General features: G+C 38.4%; 1 protein-coding gene across 2 annotated transcripts in view; it reads left to right on the top strand.

Annotated features, from left to right (window-relative positions):
- The window catches only part of SMCO2 (single-pass membrane protein with coiled-coil domains 2), a 28011-nt gene extending 9102 nt beyond the window's left edge, over window positions 1-18909 (top strand). The window contains exons 5-9 of one of the 2 annotated variants that reach the window (XM_053554080.1): window positions 5925-6012; window positions 9994-10050; window positions 11611-11667; window positions 13218-13396; window positions 18668-18909. In XM_053554080.1, the coding sequence (XP_053410055.1) occupies window positions 5925-6012; window positions 9994-10050; window positions 11611-11667; window positions 13218-13396; window positions 18668-18866 (580 nt within the window). In that variant the 3' untranslated portion in view covers window positions 18867-18909. The remainder of the gene's footprint in view (window positions 1-5924; window positions 6013-9993; window positions 10051-11610; window positions 11668-13217; window positions 13397-18667) is intronic. The other variant, XM_053554081.1, reaches the window with a different exon arrangement.
- Window positions 18910-19935: the final 1026 nt, after the last annotated feature.

Genomic DNA, 19935 nt, shown 5'->3' with positions numbered 1-19935 from the left:
CAATATCATCACTTATTAGCCAGAGGATAATTGAACAGCATAATGAGACGTGACCACTACACCTGTCAGAATCGTTACAGTTTAAAAAAAAAAAAAAAAAGGCTGGTAATACTAAATGCTGGTGACAATGTAGAGAGGCCTTCTCCTGACCCTCCTATCCAAAATGGGATATTTTTCCCAGAATGCTTTTTTTTTTTAAAGAATTCTATGATTCTATTCATTCGAACCCCATGTAATAGTTTTTTAAATTAAGGAACATTTTATATACCATAAAATTATTTTTTTTCTTATACAGTACTACAAGTTTTGAGAAATGCATGAGTTGTGTAGCCACCACAGTAAAGATGAAGAACACTTTTATCATTCATCAAATCCCTCATACCCTCCTGTAGTGACCACTCTCCACAGGCCAAGCTGCTGACAACCACTTATCTGTTCTCCATTTCTACCATTTAACCTTTTCCAAATGTCACAGAAGTGGAATCATATAGCACATAGTCATTTGAATCCTCCTTCTATTTCTTAATATAATGCATTTGAGAGTCATCCATGTTGTTGCATGTACCATCAGTAGTTTCTTTTTGTCACTGAATGGTATTCCATTATATCAATATGAGGTATGACAATTAAGTTTGCAAATTTGCCACCATGCGCTTATGTTGGGAGCACTGTACAAACAACTCAGTAAAGTTTCATGACCTTGGTATATCAGTGTCTTACAGTTGTGTTCATGTTGACATGTGACAGTGTCTTGCTGAGGAGTATTCATTACTGTTGTATGTTTTTGTGTGTTGTAAGGAGAATGTTGGAGATTGAATTAGAACAATGAACAAACATTCATAAATTTCTTATGAAAGTTGGCAAGAGTGGAAGTGGAAGGGAAATTGAGGATGGATTAGTTTAAATTTATGTTGTAATGACATGAATAAAATGTCAATGCACAAATAAATTAAGCATTTTTCTGAGAGGAGAGAAAATATCACTGATAAAGAGAGGTCAGGGCAGCCAGTAACAAGCGGAACTCACAAAAACATTGCAAAAATTCATCAAATTGTGGGTCAAAATTATTGGCTGCCTATGAGAAGCATAGCAAACCAAGTAAACATTTATACAGAAACAGTTAGAAAAATCTTAACTGAAAACCTTTGCCAACTCATGGCTCTGGCATCACAACAATGCACCAGCTCACACAGCTCAATCTGAAGGGAGTTTTTAGCCAGCAAACTAATAACTGCATTAGAACACCCTCCCAACTCACCTGATCTGACCCCCAATGGCTTTTTTCTTTACTCAAAGATAAAGGAAATAGTGAAAGGAAGACATTTTGATGACATTTAGGACATCAAGGGTAATACCATCACAGCTGTGATAGCCATTCCAGAAAAAGAGTTCCAAAATTGCTTTGAAGGGTGGACTAGGTGCTGGCACCCTTGCATAGCTTCCTAAAGGGAATACTCTGAAGGTAACCATGGTGATATTCAGCAATGAGTACATAGAACTTTTTCTAGGATGAGTTTGTAAACTTGTCAGAACCTTTGTATACCACGTATTATCTTTCACTAATTGAAGAACATTTAGGAATTTTGGCAATTACAAATAAAGACTTCATAAATATTCATGTATAGGTTTTTGTATGAGCATACATTTTTACCTTCCTTGGGTAAACAACCAGTAGGAATGCTGGACTGTATAGTAAATGTATGTTTATATTTATAAGAAACCATTAAAGGGTTTCAAAATGGCTATGCCATTTTGTTGCATGTCTTCCAACAGTGTATGAGAGGTCTAGTTGCTCTATATCCTCATCAGCACTTGGTATTGTACTATCAGTGTTTTTTGTTTGACTGTAACCATTCTAACATCTGGTGGTTATGTCTCACTGTGCTTTCCAATTTTCATTTAGCAAATAACTAGTGATGTTGAGCATCTCTTTTTTAGTGAAATGTCTTATTTATATCTTTTGCCCACCACCCTGTCTTGATTAGTGTGCATCTCTATATTAGGTCTTGACTTTAGGTATTAAGAGTTATTCAACTTTGTTCTGCTTTAAAAAATTTTTTTTGATCATTCTAATTTTTAATTTTATTATTATTATTTGTATTTTCTAGATAGACTTTAAAACAAGATTGTTGGTTCTGCTAGGATTTTGATTGGAATTATGAAGAATTTGTAGATAAATTTGGGAAGAACTAATACTTTAACAATATTGAATCTTCCAATCCATGAATATAGTATATCTCTTCATTTAGGTTGTCTTTGATTCTTTTCATCAGTGTTGTATGGTTTTCACTGTATAGACTTTTCACATATTTTATTAGCTATATGCCAAAGTATTTCAGGGTTTTGGTGCTATTATAAGTAACCCTTTTAAAGTTTCCATGTTAAAAGGATGTTAATTCCATGTTAATTGCTAGTATATAGAAATACAATGATGTATTTGTGTATTGGTCTTGTGTCTTGTGACATTGCTGAACTCCAGTAGTTTTTGTAGGTTATTTGGGGGTTTTCTACATAGATAATCATGTAATCTGAAAATAGATACAGCTTTATATCTTCATTTCCAATCTGTATGCCTTTCACTTCTCTTTGTTCCTCTGTTGTATTGCCTAGAATGTCCAGTATAATGTTGAATGGGAATGGTGACAGTGGGGAGCAAACATATTCACCTTGCTCCCTGTCTTATAGGAAAAGTGTTGAATATGATGTTAGCTATTTTGTTATCTTAAAAAATAGACATTTTTTTTTTATCAGACTGAGAAAATTTCTTCTATTCTTAGTTTACTGAGGTTTGTTTATTTATTTGTTATTGCCCAGGCTAGAGTACAGTGGTGCCATCATAGCTCTTTGCAAACTCAAACTGCTAGGCTGATGCAATCCTCCTGCCTCAGTCTTAGCTAGGGCTACAGGTGTGCACCACAATGCCCAGTTAATTTAAAAATTTTGTTTGCAGAGACAGACTCCTGACTTCAAGCTATCCTCCTGCCTAGCCCTCCCAAAGTGTGGGGGTTCAGGCATGAACTAATGTGCTTGGCTAGAGATATTTTTAAAATTGAGAATGACACTGAATTTTTTTAATAGCTGTTGCTACATCTATGAATAATTATATCTTTGTTTTTATGTTTCTTGATATGGCACGTTAAAATGACTATGAATACTGAGCCAGCCTTAAATTTCCTGAAACAACTCTACTTATTCATGACATGTTAGCCTTTTGTTGGATTCAGTTTGCTAAAATTGAATTTTTGCATGAATGTTACTGAGAGATTTTTAATTATTTATTTATCATTGATATATAATATTCTACATATTTATGGGTACATGTGATATTTTGATACATGCATACAATGTGTAATAACCAAACCATTTAAGATATCTATCACCAAAGCACTTATCATTTCTTTATATTGGGAACATTTCAAAACTTCTAGCTATTTTGAAAGACAAGAACTCATTATTAACTATAACAATCTTACTGTGCTATCAAGCACTAGAACTTATTTCTTCTAACTAACTGTATGTTTGTATCCATTAGCCAACCTCTCTTCATCTCCCCACCTCCCCATTGGTAGCTATCATTCTACTATTTCCATGAGGTCAACTTTTTTTAACTCCCATGTATGAGTGAGAACATGAGATACTTGTGTTTCTGTGCCTGGCTTACTTCACTTAACGTAACAACCTCCAGTTCTATCTATGTTACAGAAAATGACTATATTTCATTCTTTTTTATGGCAGGATAGTGTTCCATTATACATACACATACACTCCACATTTTCTTTATCTATTCATGTATCAATAGAAACATAGGTTGATTTCATATTTTGGCTATTGTGAATAATGCTGCAATGGATACGGAGGTACAGGTATACCTTTGATATACTGATTTCCTTTACTTTGGAGAAACAGTGGTGGGATTGTTGGATTATATAGTGCTTCTATTTTTAATTTTGGGGAAACCTCCATACTGTTTTCCATACTAGCTGTATTCATTTAAATTCCCGCCAAATGTATAATGGTTCCTTTTCCTCTACATCCTCCACATCTTTCGTTTTTGTCTTTTTGGTAATAGCTACTCTAATGGCAGGGATCTGTTACTGAAGAGTTACTGTGTTAATTTCTATCTTTCATATCTCTCCTAATGTACCCATGTTTCCTTCTACCTTCTTTTTTTTTGTGTGTGTGTGGTTTTTGGCCGGGGCTGGGTTTGAACCCGCCACCTCCGGCATGTGGGACCAGCGTCCTACTCCTTGAGCCACAGGCGCCGCCCCCTTAGACAATAAAATATAAGAACCTTTAAAGTTACTTTATCTACTAATTCTATCACTTGATCTTTTCTAAATCTATCTCTTGATTTTTTTTTACTTTATGATAGATTATAGCTTCCTGTTTCTTTGTATGCCTAGTAATTTTTTAGTGAATGCCAGATATTAAGAATTTTACTTTGGTTTTGAATATTTTTGAGGAGAGAGTGTGTGTGTGTGTGTGTGTGTACTCATAAATCTTCGTTCTGGAACACAATTAAATTACTTAAAAGTAGTTTTATCCTTTAAGACTTGCTTTTAATTGTCATAGGGCAGGATGGAAAGTCTTTAGTCTAGAACCAATATAGTTCCACAATTGAGGAAATACCTTCTGAGCTTTCTATCTGATCACTTGTGTGTTGCAACATTTTTTTACTCTGGCTGGTAGAAACATCAATTATTCTCTGCAATGCATGTGCTTTAGTGATTATTCTGCCTCTATCTCTGAGGGATTATTGCCCTGCACTGCCTTTTGTCCAATATCTGAGAACCATTGTTTCTTATATACTTTCAATTTTTTAAATTGTTTAAGGTTGGAGACAAAATCAAACTCCTTTCACTCCATTATGATTGGAACCCAAAACATTAATAAGACTCCAATTTTTTCATGGATTTGTTTGCCTGCCTCCCACATTATATTATGATCTTCAAAGAGCAAAGATTTTGCATTGTTCTCTTTTATAATAATTAGCACTCAACATAATACCTGTCTTATAGTAAATGCTGAGCTAATATTTTCTGAATAAATATCATAAGGAATTCAGGAGCTGAGGACTATATATTTGACAGAGATCTTAGAACAAAAACTTAGAGGGTAAGTCTGTTTTTTAGTTTTAACAGGAACTGCGAAACTGTTTTCTAGAGCAGCTATAACATTTTACATTCTTACCACTAATGTATAAGTGATCCAGTTTCTCCACAACATTACTAGCATTTGGTGTTATAACTATTTTCATTTTAGCTATTCTGATAAATATGTAGAGATAGCCCATTGTAGTTTTAATTGCATTTCTTTAATGGCTAATGGTGTTGACCATCCTTTCATGTGTTTATCTGCCATTTATATAGCCTCTTGGTAAAATGTCTATACACGGCTTTTGCTCATTTTCTAATTAGTTTGTTTCTTAATGTTGAGTTTTGAGAGATTTTATCTATTCTAGATGCAAAGCCTTTGCCAGATATGTGATATGCAAATATTTTTCCCAGTGTGTAATTTGTCTTTTTCTCCTTCTAAAGGAGTTTTTGGCCAAACAAAAGTTTTTAATTTTGATAAGATCCGATTATCAATTTTCCCGCTTATAAATTGTATGATTGGCGTCAAGTCTAATAACTCTTCACCTAGTCCTAAGTCCCAAAGAGTCTTCTGTGTTTTTTTTTCTGATAATTTTATAAGCTTATATTTTGTTCATTTTAATTTTCCATTCCTGTATCCTTTTAGGCCTCAAATCTCTTTAATATCATCTAGATTCCTTAGAGTGCTTTTTGTATTTTTGAATTTTATTTACAACTTCCCATTCCAATACAATCACTACCCAGGCATTTTTCAAAGAACAAAAATATCTCGTCACCTGGGTGATTTTTCTTGATCCACAGGACTTAGTCTATCTCATTGTCTATTTGCAGCTTATTAAATGAGGTGATGTACCTAGAGGAACAAACTGAAATGGTAGAGGACCAGGACCTTGACCCCAATCAGGGGGTTTACATTGAGGTAAGCTGGGAGGCTGGGGATTTCTGTTCCTCTTCTCTCCCCTTCTATTGTTCTGTAGGCTGTAACAAGAAGCAAAACCCATCTCTGTCATAAGGAGGAGTGCTCTCCAGTGGTCTGTTCTGAGCCCCTCTCTCCTGCGTAACACCATAGGAATAGTAGCAGTAAAATCCTAGACTTCTGTTCTGCCTAGAAACTTGGTGAGATGAATACAATAGGCTTCTATCTTGTTGCTATCATAAGATAAGGATGAGTGCCTTATGGGAGAATTTCTTTTCTTCATCTTCATATTCCAGCACCTAACAGTACAGAGAAAACATCCAGGAAATGAATATTTGTTGAGAACTGCACCTTAGAATGCTGGAGATTACTTGTGTTGTCTTTGAGGCCTTCATAAAGAGTTCTTGTGTTGTTTTCACAGTCTCCAAAGTTTTCTTGGTGTTTTGTCTCCTTGCATTTCCTGGAGACTCTTTTCAGAGAAACATTTAATTTCCCAGTTTTTAGCACTCAGCATAATAACCTGGCTTATAGTAAATGCTGAGCTAATATTTTCTTTTTTTTTTTTTTTTTTGTGATTTTTGGCCGGGGCTGGGTTTGAACCCGCCACCTCCGGCATATGGGACCGGCGCCCTACTCACTGAGCCACAAGCGCCGCCCTGAGCTAATATTTTCTGAGTAAATATCATAGGATATTGGAGCTGAAAGTTTGAGACACAAATTAGACTTCAAAGTTCTGGACTGACAGTTTTTCTGCTCTATGCTAAATCAGGCCTTTGAAGAGTAGTCCTTGAAAAAACGGAAAAAGTTGGTGTCTAGCTTCCTCTTACTGAAATTGCCTTTAGTTCACCCCAAATTTTAAATTGTGTTTAAATTAAGTAAATTTTAGAAGAAGTAAAGGAGAAATGTCTTCCTTATTATAGAAAAGTATTATTTAGACCCCTCTGTGTTAAAAGTCATCTGCAGATCAGTATAGATTCATTCCCTGGGGTAAAAATTCCTTTTAACCATGAGATAGTCCAACATTTTGAGTCACAATCTCCTTTTGTGTGAGTTGAAAAGGATTTTTTCACCATCCTTGGGCTTTGGAAATTGCTAACTATAAAACAGGGAAAAGGTCAAAGTCTGAGAATTGTTCTGCTTTAGAGCGTTTCCTCCAAAGTCAGGTGTGAGTATTACAGAGTGGTGGATTCCAACAGACAGTGGAGATGGGATAGGAAGGGATAAATATCAAAAGACTGAGGAGAAGGGTAGAGGAGCACAAGGATGAATGATAGTGGGATTTTTTTTAAAGGAGGAGCTTAGGATAATATGAAAGGGGAAGGTATCACACGTGCATGTGGACATCCTCTCTGATAGATATGCAGCATAGATGCATACGTGTTGTATACATGTTAAAAACAGCCAAAAACCAAGCACAGGCTGAGGAGCAACCCAAATATTCACCAGTTGCTGTGTGGACAAACTGCAGTACATGTATATGATAGAATACTACTCAGCAATGAAAAGAAACCCACTTCTGAATCTCAGATGTATTATGCTAAGAGAAGGAAGCCAGATGCAGAAAGCTACACATGTCCTTTATGACTCCATCATGTAACTCTCTGTCAAAAGCAAAAGTGTAAAGCGGGGATGGGGGCTCACGCCTATAATCCTAGCATTCTTGGAGGCCAGGATGGTCAGATTGCTTGAGCTCAGGAGTTCCAGACCAGCCTGAACAAGAGCGAGAGACCCTGTCTCTACTAAAAATAGAAACCAATTAGCTGGATGTCAGGGCAGGTACCTATAGTCCTAGCTATTCAGGAGGCTGAGGCCAGAGTTTGTGGTTGAGGCTTGTCGCCTGTAGCACAGTGGTTACTGAGGTTGGCGGGTTTGAACCCTGCCCGGGCCAGCTAAACAACAATCACAACTGCAACAAAAAGAAACTAGCTAGACATTGTGGCAGACGCCTGTAGTTCCAGCTATTTCAGAGGCTGAGGCAAGAGAATCGCTTAAGCTCAAGAGTTTGAGGTTGCTGTGATCAGTGACGCCATGGCACTCTACCAAGGGCGACATAGTGAGTGAAACTCTATCTCAAAAAAAAAGAGTTTATGGTTGAGTGAAGAAAGAGAAAGAAAGGAATTTTTGGAGGTGATGGGAATATTTATATCTCCTTGTGATAGTAAATAAGTATGCATTTGTGAAAATTCACCCAAAAGGTGAGTGTGAGGCCAAGGCGGGTGGATCGTTTGAGCTCACGAGTTGGAGACCAGGCTGAGCAGGAGTGAGACCTTGTCTCTAAAAATAGCTGGGTGTTGTGGTGGGTGCCTGTGGTTCCAGCTCCTTGGGAGGTGGCAAGAGGATTGCTTGAGCCCAAAAGTTTGAGGTTGCTGTGAGCAACCATGGCACCATGGCACTCTACCAAGGGTGACAAAGTGAGATTCTATCTCAACAAAAATAATTAAGTAGGAAGTAAGTAAATGGTGAGTTTTATGGTATGTAAATTGTACCTCTCTAAATATACCTTCAAAAGAAATGGCACAAGTTCTGCCCTCCATTAAGACTGCAGGCTGATAGAAAAGGTTACATAAAACAAATATAGTAATATATAAAAATATGAAACTTTAAATATAATTGTTATAAAAGCAAGTTTAGTAAGGATGGCTGTAGATTTACTTTGGTGAAGGGAAAAGTGAATATTGTTAGAAATAGATACAGGAACAGCAAATAAAATATGGGAAAGTTAAAAGAAAAACAAATAACATCACATGTATTGGCTCCTTTATTCCTCAGGAAGAAATGGAGTGACTAAGAAAGACATGAAAGGGGAAGGAAGGAAAGAAAATTGGTAAAAACTGTTTTATAAAAAAGCAAAACAGAAACATGTTTTTTGTTTTTGAGAGAGAGTCTCACCATGTCGCCCTTGGTAGAGTGCTGTGATGTCACAGCTCACAGCAACCTCCAACTCTTGGGCTTAAGCGATTCTCTTGCCTCAGCCTCCGAAGTAGCTGGGACTACAGGCACCTGCCACAATGCCTGGCTATTTTTTGGTTGTAGTTGTCATTGTTGTTTGGCAGGCTGGGACCAGGCTTGAACCTGCCAGCTCCACTGTATAAAGGGGGCGCCCTAGCCACTGAGCTACAGGCTCTGAGCCAAAACAAATGTATTTAGAAGAACTTTAAGCTACAGAAAGGACTTTCAAGTGAACTTTGAGTGTTTCCAGATATTGACCCCCCACTTTCACACAAAGCTTCCTGAAATCTCCATGTGAATAGCCAGACTTTCATTTTGAGACTGACCCATCCCTATAATCCTTATTTTTGAGACAGAGACTCACTCTGTTGCTAGAGTGTCACAGCAACCTCAAACCCCTGGTTCAAGGGATCTTCCTGCCTCAGCATCCTGAATAGCTGGGTCTACAGGCACACACCACCATGCCTAGCTAATTTTTCTTCTTTTTTCTTTCTTCTTCCTTCTTCTTCTCCTTCTCCTCCTTCGTCTTCCTTTGCTTTTGTCTCCTCTTCTCTCCTCTCCTTTCCTTTCCTTTCTTTTTTTTCCTTAGCAGAGACAGTCTTGCTGTTGCTCCGGCTGGACTTGCCCCAGCCTACCAGAGTGCTGGGCCTACAGATGTGAGCCACCACACTGGCCTGCATTATTATCTTTACATCATTAAACAATTTAGGGTTGGTGATGAATAAACTTGGTAAAAAATGGGAGTGGACTATACATTTCCCAATTCACCTATAAGCTGCTTGAGGGTAAATACCTCTGTTTCTTGTATCCAACCAGCACGATGCCTAGCTCAATGGCCATTCACATAGAATGTGGCCAATACTATTTTGTTGATTTAATTTAATGTTGGACACTGGAAAAAAACCCAGCTTCTATTAAATCCCAAACTTTTTTTTAAGTGACAAATATGCTTTCTTCTCAAAACCAGTAGTTTTGTTTCAATTCTGCACATCATTCATTACAACTTTTGTTTTATACTCCCTTTTTCTTTAATAGGAGAAGATCACAGAAATTAGAAAACAATTAGGAGAAATGGATAACAAGTTTAACCAGGTAATGACAAAATGGCTTTATAACCAAGGAGGAAAACAGTTCTTCCAAGAAATCTCAGATTGAGAGAGAATTTCAGGGAATGGAATCTAAAATTCGATGAACGATAAACTCAGAATTTTCGACCTGGAAGGGAATTTACTGTCATTTAGTCTGTACCATCATTTTCACACAAGAAAAGTGTGACTCCAAAAGATGAATATTTCCAGATGAAAAGAAGCAGTCTCGGGTGGCACCTGTGGCTCAAAGGAGTAGGGTGCCAGCCCCATATACTGGAGGTGGCAAGTTCAAACCTGGCCCCGGCCAAAAAACTGCAAAAAAAAAAAAAAAAATAGAAGAAGCTGTCTCACTCTTGTTCTCACACACATATCTGTATTTTTTTCTCCTAACAAACATAATGCATGCTTATTTTAATGATTAAAACATTACGGAACTATTTAAAAAATGAAAAACAATCCCTCTCCCTCAAAGACAAACACAATGAATATCTTAGTATATATATATTCTTTCAATTTTTTTATTGAAAAAATTATTTTTACACATTGTTATTGTTTTAGTGAGATCCTGTTATACATATTGTTTTACAACTTGCTTTTGCACTTAGCATTTTTTTCTTCAATAATTTTCTATGCCGGTAGACATCATTTTACCTACCTGCCCCTGTCCCCTCCCCCACTATATAATGCAGGGCTTGGTGTTTAAATTTATTAAATTTATCCTGCTGTATATTTGAGATTTTATAATCAGTGTTTGCCATTACAAACTGTGTCTCAAAAAGCCATGTCTTTGGCTTGCTAAATACTTTTTAAAGAATCAGTTTCTAGATATGTCATCCCTGCAACTCATCTTTCTTAAATCCTGGAATACTGTTCTTCCTTGCTCTAGCTCTGCTTTTCAAGGTATTCTGCAAGTCTATTATGGAATGATTAATTTAAAACCTTTAAAAGCATTCTTTCCTCGTGACGTATGTCCAGCTGGCACTCATGTCTTGGAAGGTGATGGTTTGCTTTCAGCCTGTCTTGTTCTTACTGACAGAAACCAGCCCAAACCTTCTGTTATCTTTACCTGACAACCTGTAGGGGACAAGGGAAGAAAAGATGAACCAGACCTTTCTGTGGACTGCTCTTTTGCTAAACCATGGATATTCAATCTAACATAACAAGGACCTATATCTATAATTTATGAAATTTTAAATATTTAAAATATATCGTTTCTTATTTTCTCAGAAACACACTATGTTTCTCCAACTAGTGTCCTGGTGGAAGATTTTTAAAGAGCAAGAACAGAGTAATGAATAGAGAGAAGGTTTCTAAGGTGCTGCTATTGTGGAAATGTATACGTCTAAAGGACTAAAAATAATCTTGTTCATCTTTTGGTTATTCCTCTTACAATTTGTAATTTGTGATTACGCTATGAATTTTCTCTAAGAGGAAGGATTTTATTGAGTAAAAGTAAATTTTAGTGGAGCCCCTTTATAAGCAGTGTCCAAAAGGAGTAAGATTTTATTGTATAAACCAAAAAATATAATTTTTATTTTACCCAGAATTGTGGATTTCTTTTTAGGTAGGTGTTTGTAATGAAGCTAATGCATTAAAGGAGAAATTCATTGAAAGAATGGAGGTAAGATTTCACAGCCTTACATGTTCAAAGATAAAGTCAGGTGATCTAAATATAGGGGTAATTCTTACCCTAGAATTGTGCATGCACTACATCCTAGTCTCTATCTAGTCCCCTCGGTGTCCTGCTTTGGGCCAACAGAGCATCTCACAGTGCTGGTATATTCCCAAGCTCTCATGGCCTTTGTGGGACTTCTCCTTTTCATCTTGCTGCCTGGAGCTTCTCCTCCATGTCTACATATCACCCATTTGTTGGGGCTAAGCTGAAACTTCATCTCTTCTTTCAGACCTCTCCTAATCTCCCCTAGCCTGAAAAATGATGTCATTTCTGAACTCCTCCCACATGATTTTAGACATTAAGGTAAATGTGAATGGGTAAATGAAACAATGAATGAATGAATTGACCTTTCACCTGCCCCGAGGTGCCTGCTCATTCCACCCATCTAGAGTAGATGTCCCCACGACAAACTACTCTCTACTTTGTCGCCTTGTTTTCTCGTTAGCACATACCTTAATCTATAATATCTACTTTGTTTTGTTTTGAGACAAAGTCTCACTGTGTCACCCTGGGTAGAGAGCTGTGGCATCATAGCTCATGGCATCCTCAAACTTTGGGCTCAAGCAATCCTCTTGCCTCACCCCAAGTAGCTCAGGCCACAGCCACCTAGCACAATACTCAGCTATTTTTTAGAGATGAGGTTTTGCTCTTGCTCAGGTTGGTCTCAAACTCCTGAGCTCAAGCAGTCCACCTGCCTCAGCCTCCCAGAGTGCTAGGATTACGGGCGTGAGCCACCGCGCTCGGCCAATCTATAATAACTAATGTGTGTGTTTAGAGGTTTATTACTTGCATCCCTGCCCCAATAAATACACATGTCATAGATTGCACGTTCTTGGTCTATTATTGTTAACCACTGTATTCTAGAATAGTGCCTGATAGGAAGTCGTCCCTCCATAAGTGTGTTTTGATAGATGAATGAATTGAAGAGATAAATTCAGTGCAAGGATATCTTTCCACACAAACAACCCTGTGGCTAAAGATTAGCATGTTGGTTTTGTTTAATTTTCTACCATGGGGCTACCTTACAGTGTGAATGTGGAAGTCCCTTTGTGTGTACCTGCCAGTGACCTCCTCAGGTCCTCGCATGACTCACACATGATTTCTAACACGAACCTCTGAGGCGTTCCACAGGAATAGCACTCTGCATCATCTATATTAAGACTGGGGGCTCAGCACCTGTGACTCAAGCCACTAAGGCGCCAGCCACATACACCTGAGCTGGCGGGTTCGAATCCAGCCCGGGCCCGCCAAACAACAATGATGGCTGCAACAAAAAATAGCCAGGTGTTGTGGCGGGCGCCTGTAGTCCTAGCTACTTGGGAGGTGGAGGCAGGAGAATCGCTTGAGCCCAGGAGTTGGAGGTTGCTATGAGCTGTGACGCCACGGTACCCTACCCAGCTTGAGGCTCTGTCTCAAAAAAAAAAAAAACAACTGGGACACAGCTAGAATCTTCTTTTGTTGTTTTTAAAGATAGTTGATGCTTTTTTTCTCCCAAGGACTTTTGCAAGGACATGGCTCTGCTGAATAGAAAGCTGAGGTTATATCAAATGCGAGAAGGGAATACAGACTCTGAGTACAGTCCTGAGGAGTTGGATGTTGAAGAAACAGAGTCACAGCTTCTTCAGGCTCCCCCGCCTGCTCTAGGGCAGAACTCTCCTCCCTGTGTTACTGTGTGGTAAGTCTGAGAAGGGGGTCCGTGTGGGCCCCCCAAATATGTGAACTACAGTACAACCTCCACGGTTGACCACCTCCCTACATTGACCACCTCCTATTTTAAATTACGTCCCTTAAGTGGATGTAATTTTCATAGACCAGACAGGCACCACATGTACCTATTAGTACATTAGGCCTAGTGCCTTATGTTGCACAGTTTTTTATGGAGGTTCTAATGTATAGTAAGATTGCATTTTGCAATGTTGACTAAAATTTGGGGGTTTTTTAGTCAATTTAATATTTATGTTCTTTACAAGTCTGTATGTTTACTGGAGTCAAAGTATTTTTCTTATTAGTTTTTTTTCTTTGGAGACAGAGTCTCACTCTTACCCTAGGTAAGAGTGCCATGGTATCATAGCTCACAGCAACCTCAAATTCTTGGGCTCAATAGATTCTCTTACCTCAGCCTCCCAAGTAGCTGGGACTACAGGTGCCCACCACAATGCCCAGTTAGTTTTTCTATTTTTAGTAGAGACAGGATCTTGCTCTTGCTCATGCTGGTCTCCAAACTCCTGCCTCAGCCTTCCAAGGTGTTCAGATTACAGGTGTGAGTCACTGCACCCGGCTCTCATTTTTTTAATATAGATTTATTGCAGTAAATATATAGACATAGGTTGCTTTCTTATCACTTTGGCAAATATATTTACTTATTTAGAAAGACATAGAGATAGACAAATTTATCTCTATATATCTATACCTATCTAATCTTAAAGAATGGTATTTACAAGCTATGTTGCAACCACCTCCACCAAAGGAACTTAACTGAGAAGCAAATCTGAAAACCTTTGGTGGATGGGATGCCTCTTTCATGTACAGTGCTAGAGACATATATACCAGCAAATTTGGACCCTTTGGATCAGGGGTCCTCAAACTTTTTAAACAGGGGGCCAGTTCACTGTCCCTCAGACCGTTGGAGGGCTGGACTATAGTTAAAAAAAACAAAACTATGAACAAATTTCTATGCACACTGCACATATCTTATTTTGAAGTAAAAAAACAAAACGGGAACAAATACAATCACACCACCTCATGTGGCCCGCGGGCCGCAGTTTGAGAACCCCTGCTTTGGATCCCTTTAAGAGATGCCACTCCATCTTATGGAGTGCCACTACTCTCCTCTATGAAATTTTTTCTGATTCTTTATCTCTAACCCCCAACCCAGGTAGGATCTTCAGTTCCCTCTTTTGTCAAGTCCATTGCCTGTTTTCTTAATTAGGTTATTCGTCTTTGTGTTATTGAGTTATAAGGGTGTGTGGACATTCCACCTTGCAAATAATCCTATCGTAAAGCTCATGCATAAATGCATTCAAATTTGTCTTCTCCTGATACTCTATGGGATACACGAAGGCAGGAATCTTGTCTTCTTCTTTTGGGGACACGACATGTAAATGGTGCTCATAAGCGCAACACATTGTTAAATGAATTAAGAAGCAAGGAGTGACATCCGTGAAAATGGTGGAGTAAAGACCTCAGAAAGCTTCCTCCTCCATAAAATCAATGAGAAAGCTGGAAAATTTTGTCAGAATCAACGTTTTCAGCTCTCCAAAAAATTGGGGTTCAGTATCCTAACCAACAACTCTGTTTAAAAAACAGGTAAAAGATTTAGATCAGACATTTCTCCAAAGAATTTACACAAATGGCCAACAGTCACATGAAAAGATGCTCAACATCCTGGGTCATTGAGGAAATGCAAGTCAAAATTACAAAATTACAAAAAGTCACAATGAGGCACCTCTTTACACTTACTAAGATGACTATAATAAAAAAGGCAAATAATAACAAGCATTGAGGAGGATGTGGAAAAATTGGAACCCTTAAATACCATTGGTGGGATTATGGTACAGCCACTTCGGAAAACAGTCTGGCAGTTTCTGAAAATGTTAAACAGAGTTATCAGTTGACCCAGCAATGCCACTCCTCGGTATATAACCAAAAGAACTGAAGAAATACGTCCACACAGAAACTTGTGTGTGGATGTTCAGAGCAACATTATTCATAACAGCCAAAAGCCAGAAACAATCCAAATGTCCATTCACTGATGAATGGACAAACAAAACACGGTACAATCACACGACACTGTATTTATTATTCAGCTGCAAAAAAGAACAAAGTACTCAGACATGTACATACCACCACATGAATGATCTAAAACATTATGCTGAGTGAAAGAAGCCAGACACAAAAGGAGATATAGTGTCCGATTCCACTTTTAGGAAAATTCATATGGATAGAAAGCAGGTTAGTGGTTTGAGGGTTAGGGTCTGGGGAAAATGTGATCATTCATGGTTATGGGGTTTCTTTTGGCAGTGACGAATATTTCCTAGAATTAGACATAGTAGTGATAGTTGTACAAACTTGTAAATAACTAAGAGCCTCTGAATTATACACTTTCAAGAGTAAATTTTATGGCTAGGAATGGTGGCTCATACCTGTAATCCTAGCGTTCTGAGAGGCCAAGACAAGTAGATTGCTAGAGATCAGGAGAGCGAGACCTTATCTCTAAAAAATAGCTGGACATTGTGGTAGGTGCCTGTAGTCCTAGCTATTCGGGAGGCTGAGACAAGAGGATCACTTGAGCCCTGGGGTTGAAGGCTGCTGAGCTATGACGCCACAGCACTCTACTAAGGGCAACATAGTGAGACTCTGTCTCAAAAAAAAAAAAAAGTAAATCTTATGGTATGTGAATTATAACTCAAAAACAAATAAGGAAGTAAATAGTAAATACCTTTCATTTATCATTTTTTATTTTTTGGTAGGATTATAATTCAGTTGAGCTGGCCATCATTTCCTCACACCATTACATACTAATTAAGGTTGCCTACAATTGGGCCCCATCTCTGGGTAGAGATCTGGAAACATAGTAGTTGCATTAAAGCATGTTTGTACACTAACATTTTGAGGAAGTCTGGTAAATAATGATTTATTCATTCACGACATACCAATTTTTCTGTTTTTAGCTTAGGAAGGTGGCCTTTTCTTGCTATGATGCCCTAGTCCTTAAGTTCCCTTTATGGTCATCCCTATGTACCCTTGACAAATAATGTGAAAATTTTGGAAAAGATTAAAGGTTTTATGCATGGCAAGGTTTGAAAATTAAATAAGTAGTATTCAAAAGTTAAACAAATGTTTTTATTCTTTACAGAAGATAAATTCAAAATGAATAAAATTATTAATGACACAAATTGTTGGTTCTGTACAGGTGGTATGACATATTTTAATTTAGTAGCTATAATCTTTTCCAAAGAAAATTATGTCTGAACCATTTCAAATAAATATTGTACATGTTCATTTGCTTAATATAGAAACTCTAAAGATTTTTAAAAAGTTAAGTCATATTGATTGTAAGGAAAAATCAAATAATTTAGTAATGTTGAGAAATAAATCCAACTATACCTACCTAGACTATTCACTATAGGACACAAATAACTGGAAGGCCATATTCTTTTTTATTTTATTTTATTTTTTATTGAGACAGAGACTCACTGTCACCCTTGGTAGAGTGCCATGGCATCACAGCTCACAGCAACCTCAAACTCTTGGGCTTAAGTGATTTTCTTGCCTCAGTCTCCCAAGTAGCTGGGACTACAGGCGCCCACCACAAACACCCGGCTATTTTTTTTTTTTATTGTAGTCGTCATTGTTGTTTGGCAGGCCAGAGCTGGGTTTGAACCCGCTGCCTCCGGTGTATGTGGTTGGTGCCCTAGCTGCTGTGCTACAGGCACCAAGCCAGGAAGGCCATATTCTAAACAAAAGGAAAAATAAAATTAAACAGAACTGAAAACAAAATAGAAAGAATGAATGAAAGGAAGAAAGGAAAGATTAAAAATATAGCTGGTTATATTAGGATGTTGAGATTATAGTTTACTCATTTCTCTGTTTTCCAAATCTGTGATTTAGAAAATTGTCTTTCACTTAAAACTTAATGTTAAAATATATTTCTTTGAAAGTGTTAAAGCTTAGTATTTCCAAACATGACTAGTTTTTTAATTTAAGAAGACTAGTGTTTATTTATTAGATATGTTTTGCTAGTTACTGGGTAGTTGCTTTTCTCATAAAAAAAGAACAAATCTAGATTTAGTGCTCCTGGAGGGCAGAACATCTTTAAGTTCTTTCCTAATAGAAAAATGTACCTTCAGAACATCGGCTCTTTGATAAATATGTAAATGAAAAGCAATTATTTCTGTAACTGCCAAGAGGTAGCTGTTGGGGAAAATGGCAAGAAACTTAGTTTATAGAATCCACTGAGTTAGGTCACAAAATAGATCCATAGCTAACTTCATCTGTGCTCTAGAGTTTCTCTTCTGAAATGTATTGTAGATGGTAATTATCTAAGTTAATTGGATTATCTGTGACATTTCTTTTCTTCTTTGTGTTTTTCAAGATTTTCTAGATTTTCTACCCTAATCATATATTGCATTTAAAATTAGAAAATGATAATGCAAGGACTTAGAAGCAAGTAAATAAAATATACCAGTCCAGAAGAGGGAGTCCTCAAGGATTTGAAAAAGCTTATATTACTTTATTAAAAAAAAAAAAAGTTCAGGCTTGATGGCTTAGGCCTTTAATCCTAGCACTCTAGGAGGCTGAGGTGGGTGGATTGCTTGAGCTCAGGAGTTGGAGACCAGCCTGAGCAAGAGCAAGACCCCATCTGTACTAAAATGGAAAAACTAGTCAGGCATAGTGGCGGGTGCCTGTAGTCTCAGCTACTGAGGTTGAGACAAGAGGATTGCTCAAGCCCCAGAGTCGCTGTGAGCTATGATGACTCCACAGCATTCTACCCAGGGTGACAGAGTGCAACTCTGACTCAAACAAACAGTCTGGTGCCAGGATCAAAGCTAGCTTAATTCCATTTATCACATTATATTTTGTGTCTGGGGTGGGGAGGAATCTAACTGCCTGAGCCTTTCTTTGCCCCAAAATAGGCATCATATACTTCACAAGTGCGGTAAAGCTTGCACTAACCTACTAGAATATGAGAAGGCCATTTCAGAGGAAAAAGAGCCCCACAACCTCCAGGGCTTTCATTGTTTCCTGGATATAGAGGCTTCTATGCCACCCCTAGCCTGGCTTTAAGCATGCTCTACACCAAGCTTCTCCTTCACAGATGCAGACTGAGGAGAAACTCAATTACTTAGGTCCAGTTTTAGGACTACCTGAAACTTCAACTAAAGTTGAAGTAGAAGAGCTGGGGTCCTACCAATGTTCTCAACACAAGTGTTTTCTTTCCCCGTAGGAAATGTGCACTGAGGATTTTCATCATGTTCTACGTCCTCGTGTTCACTGGCCTTTCATGTTACACACTCTTCTTTGATGCCACGTTTATCTTTGAGAGGGTGCTCCCTAGAATGCTGGGGCGTCGCACAATGTGGGAGCTGCGGGAGATTATTGCGCCTTTCTTGAATTTGCAAGTGGAAGACTTGTTACCCTCCTAAAGTTACAGAAGTTGCCATTAACCCTACTGACTTTCTCCCCCAATAAAATTCTGGCTGTTTCTGTATTATGGTGGATAACTTATTTTCAAAAAAATACGATACATTGTTTTATTAAGAAAACCTTGTCATTAGGTGGAAGTTGGTGGATCACAGAAAAAGTGAAAACAATTTACCTTTAGCCTATGACTCACGGAGACTTCTGGAATCATTGTTTAACACATCAACTTCAAACCACTGTCCTTCTCCCCCAATACTGAGCGCGCTGAGTGATCAAGTATTAGCTCCCTTGGTGATTTCCCCCATTTTAACCTCTGATGGCTCAGAAAAGAAAGCACAGGCACGGTGGCTCATGCCTGTAATCCCAGCACTCTGGGAGGCCGAGGCTGGTGGATTGCCTGAGCTCACAAGTTCGAGACTAGCCTGAAGAAGAGTGAGACCCTGTCTTGAAAAATAGCTGGGCATTGTGGAGGATGCCTGCAGTCCCATCTACTCGGGGGGCTGAGACGAGAATTGCTTGAGCCCAAGAATTTGAGGTTGCTGCGAGCTGCGATGCCACTCTAACGAGGGTGACAAAGTGAGACTCTGTCTCGAGAAGGAAAAAAATGCGATAGATGAACAGAACCATAAAGAATAAATTAAGTAGTAGGGCAGAGGGAGCAGAAGAGGTTGGTTAAAAGGCTATTCAGGTTAGGGCGGCGCCTGTGGCTCAGTCGGTAAGGCGCCGGCCCCATATACCGAGGGTGGCGGGTTCAAACCCGGCCCCGGCTGAACTGCAAAAAATAGCTGGGCGTTGTGGTGGGCGCCTGTAGTCCCAGCTGCTCGGGAGGCTGAGGCAAGAGAATCTCTTGAGCCCAGGAGTTGGAGGTTGCTGTGAGCTGTGTGATGCCACGGCACTCTACCGAGGGCCATAAGGTGAAACTCTGTCTCTACAAAAAAAAAAAAAAAAAAAAAGGCTATTCAGGTTAAAAGAGCCGGCTAAAGAGGTGGAGCTGAGAGTGCAAAAGGGACCGTGGGTGAAGCAGATGTTGTGAGGGTGGATTTGATGGCAGTCGCTGGCTACAAACAAGAT

Source organism: Nycticebus coucang, chromosome 12, assembly GCF_027406575.1.
Source record: "Nycticebus coucang isolate mNycCou1 chromosome 12, mNycCou1.pri, whole genome shotgun sequence".
Lineage (NCBI taxonomy): Eukaryota > Metazoa > Chordata > Mammalia > Primates > Lorisidae > Nycticebus > Nycticebus coucang.
Note: the sequence above shows the minus strand (reverse complement) of the source record. Positions and strands in the feature narration are given on the sequence as shown.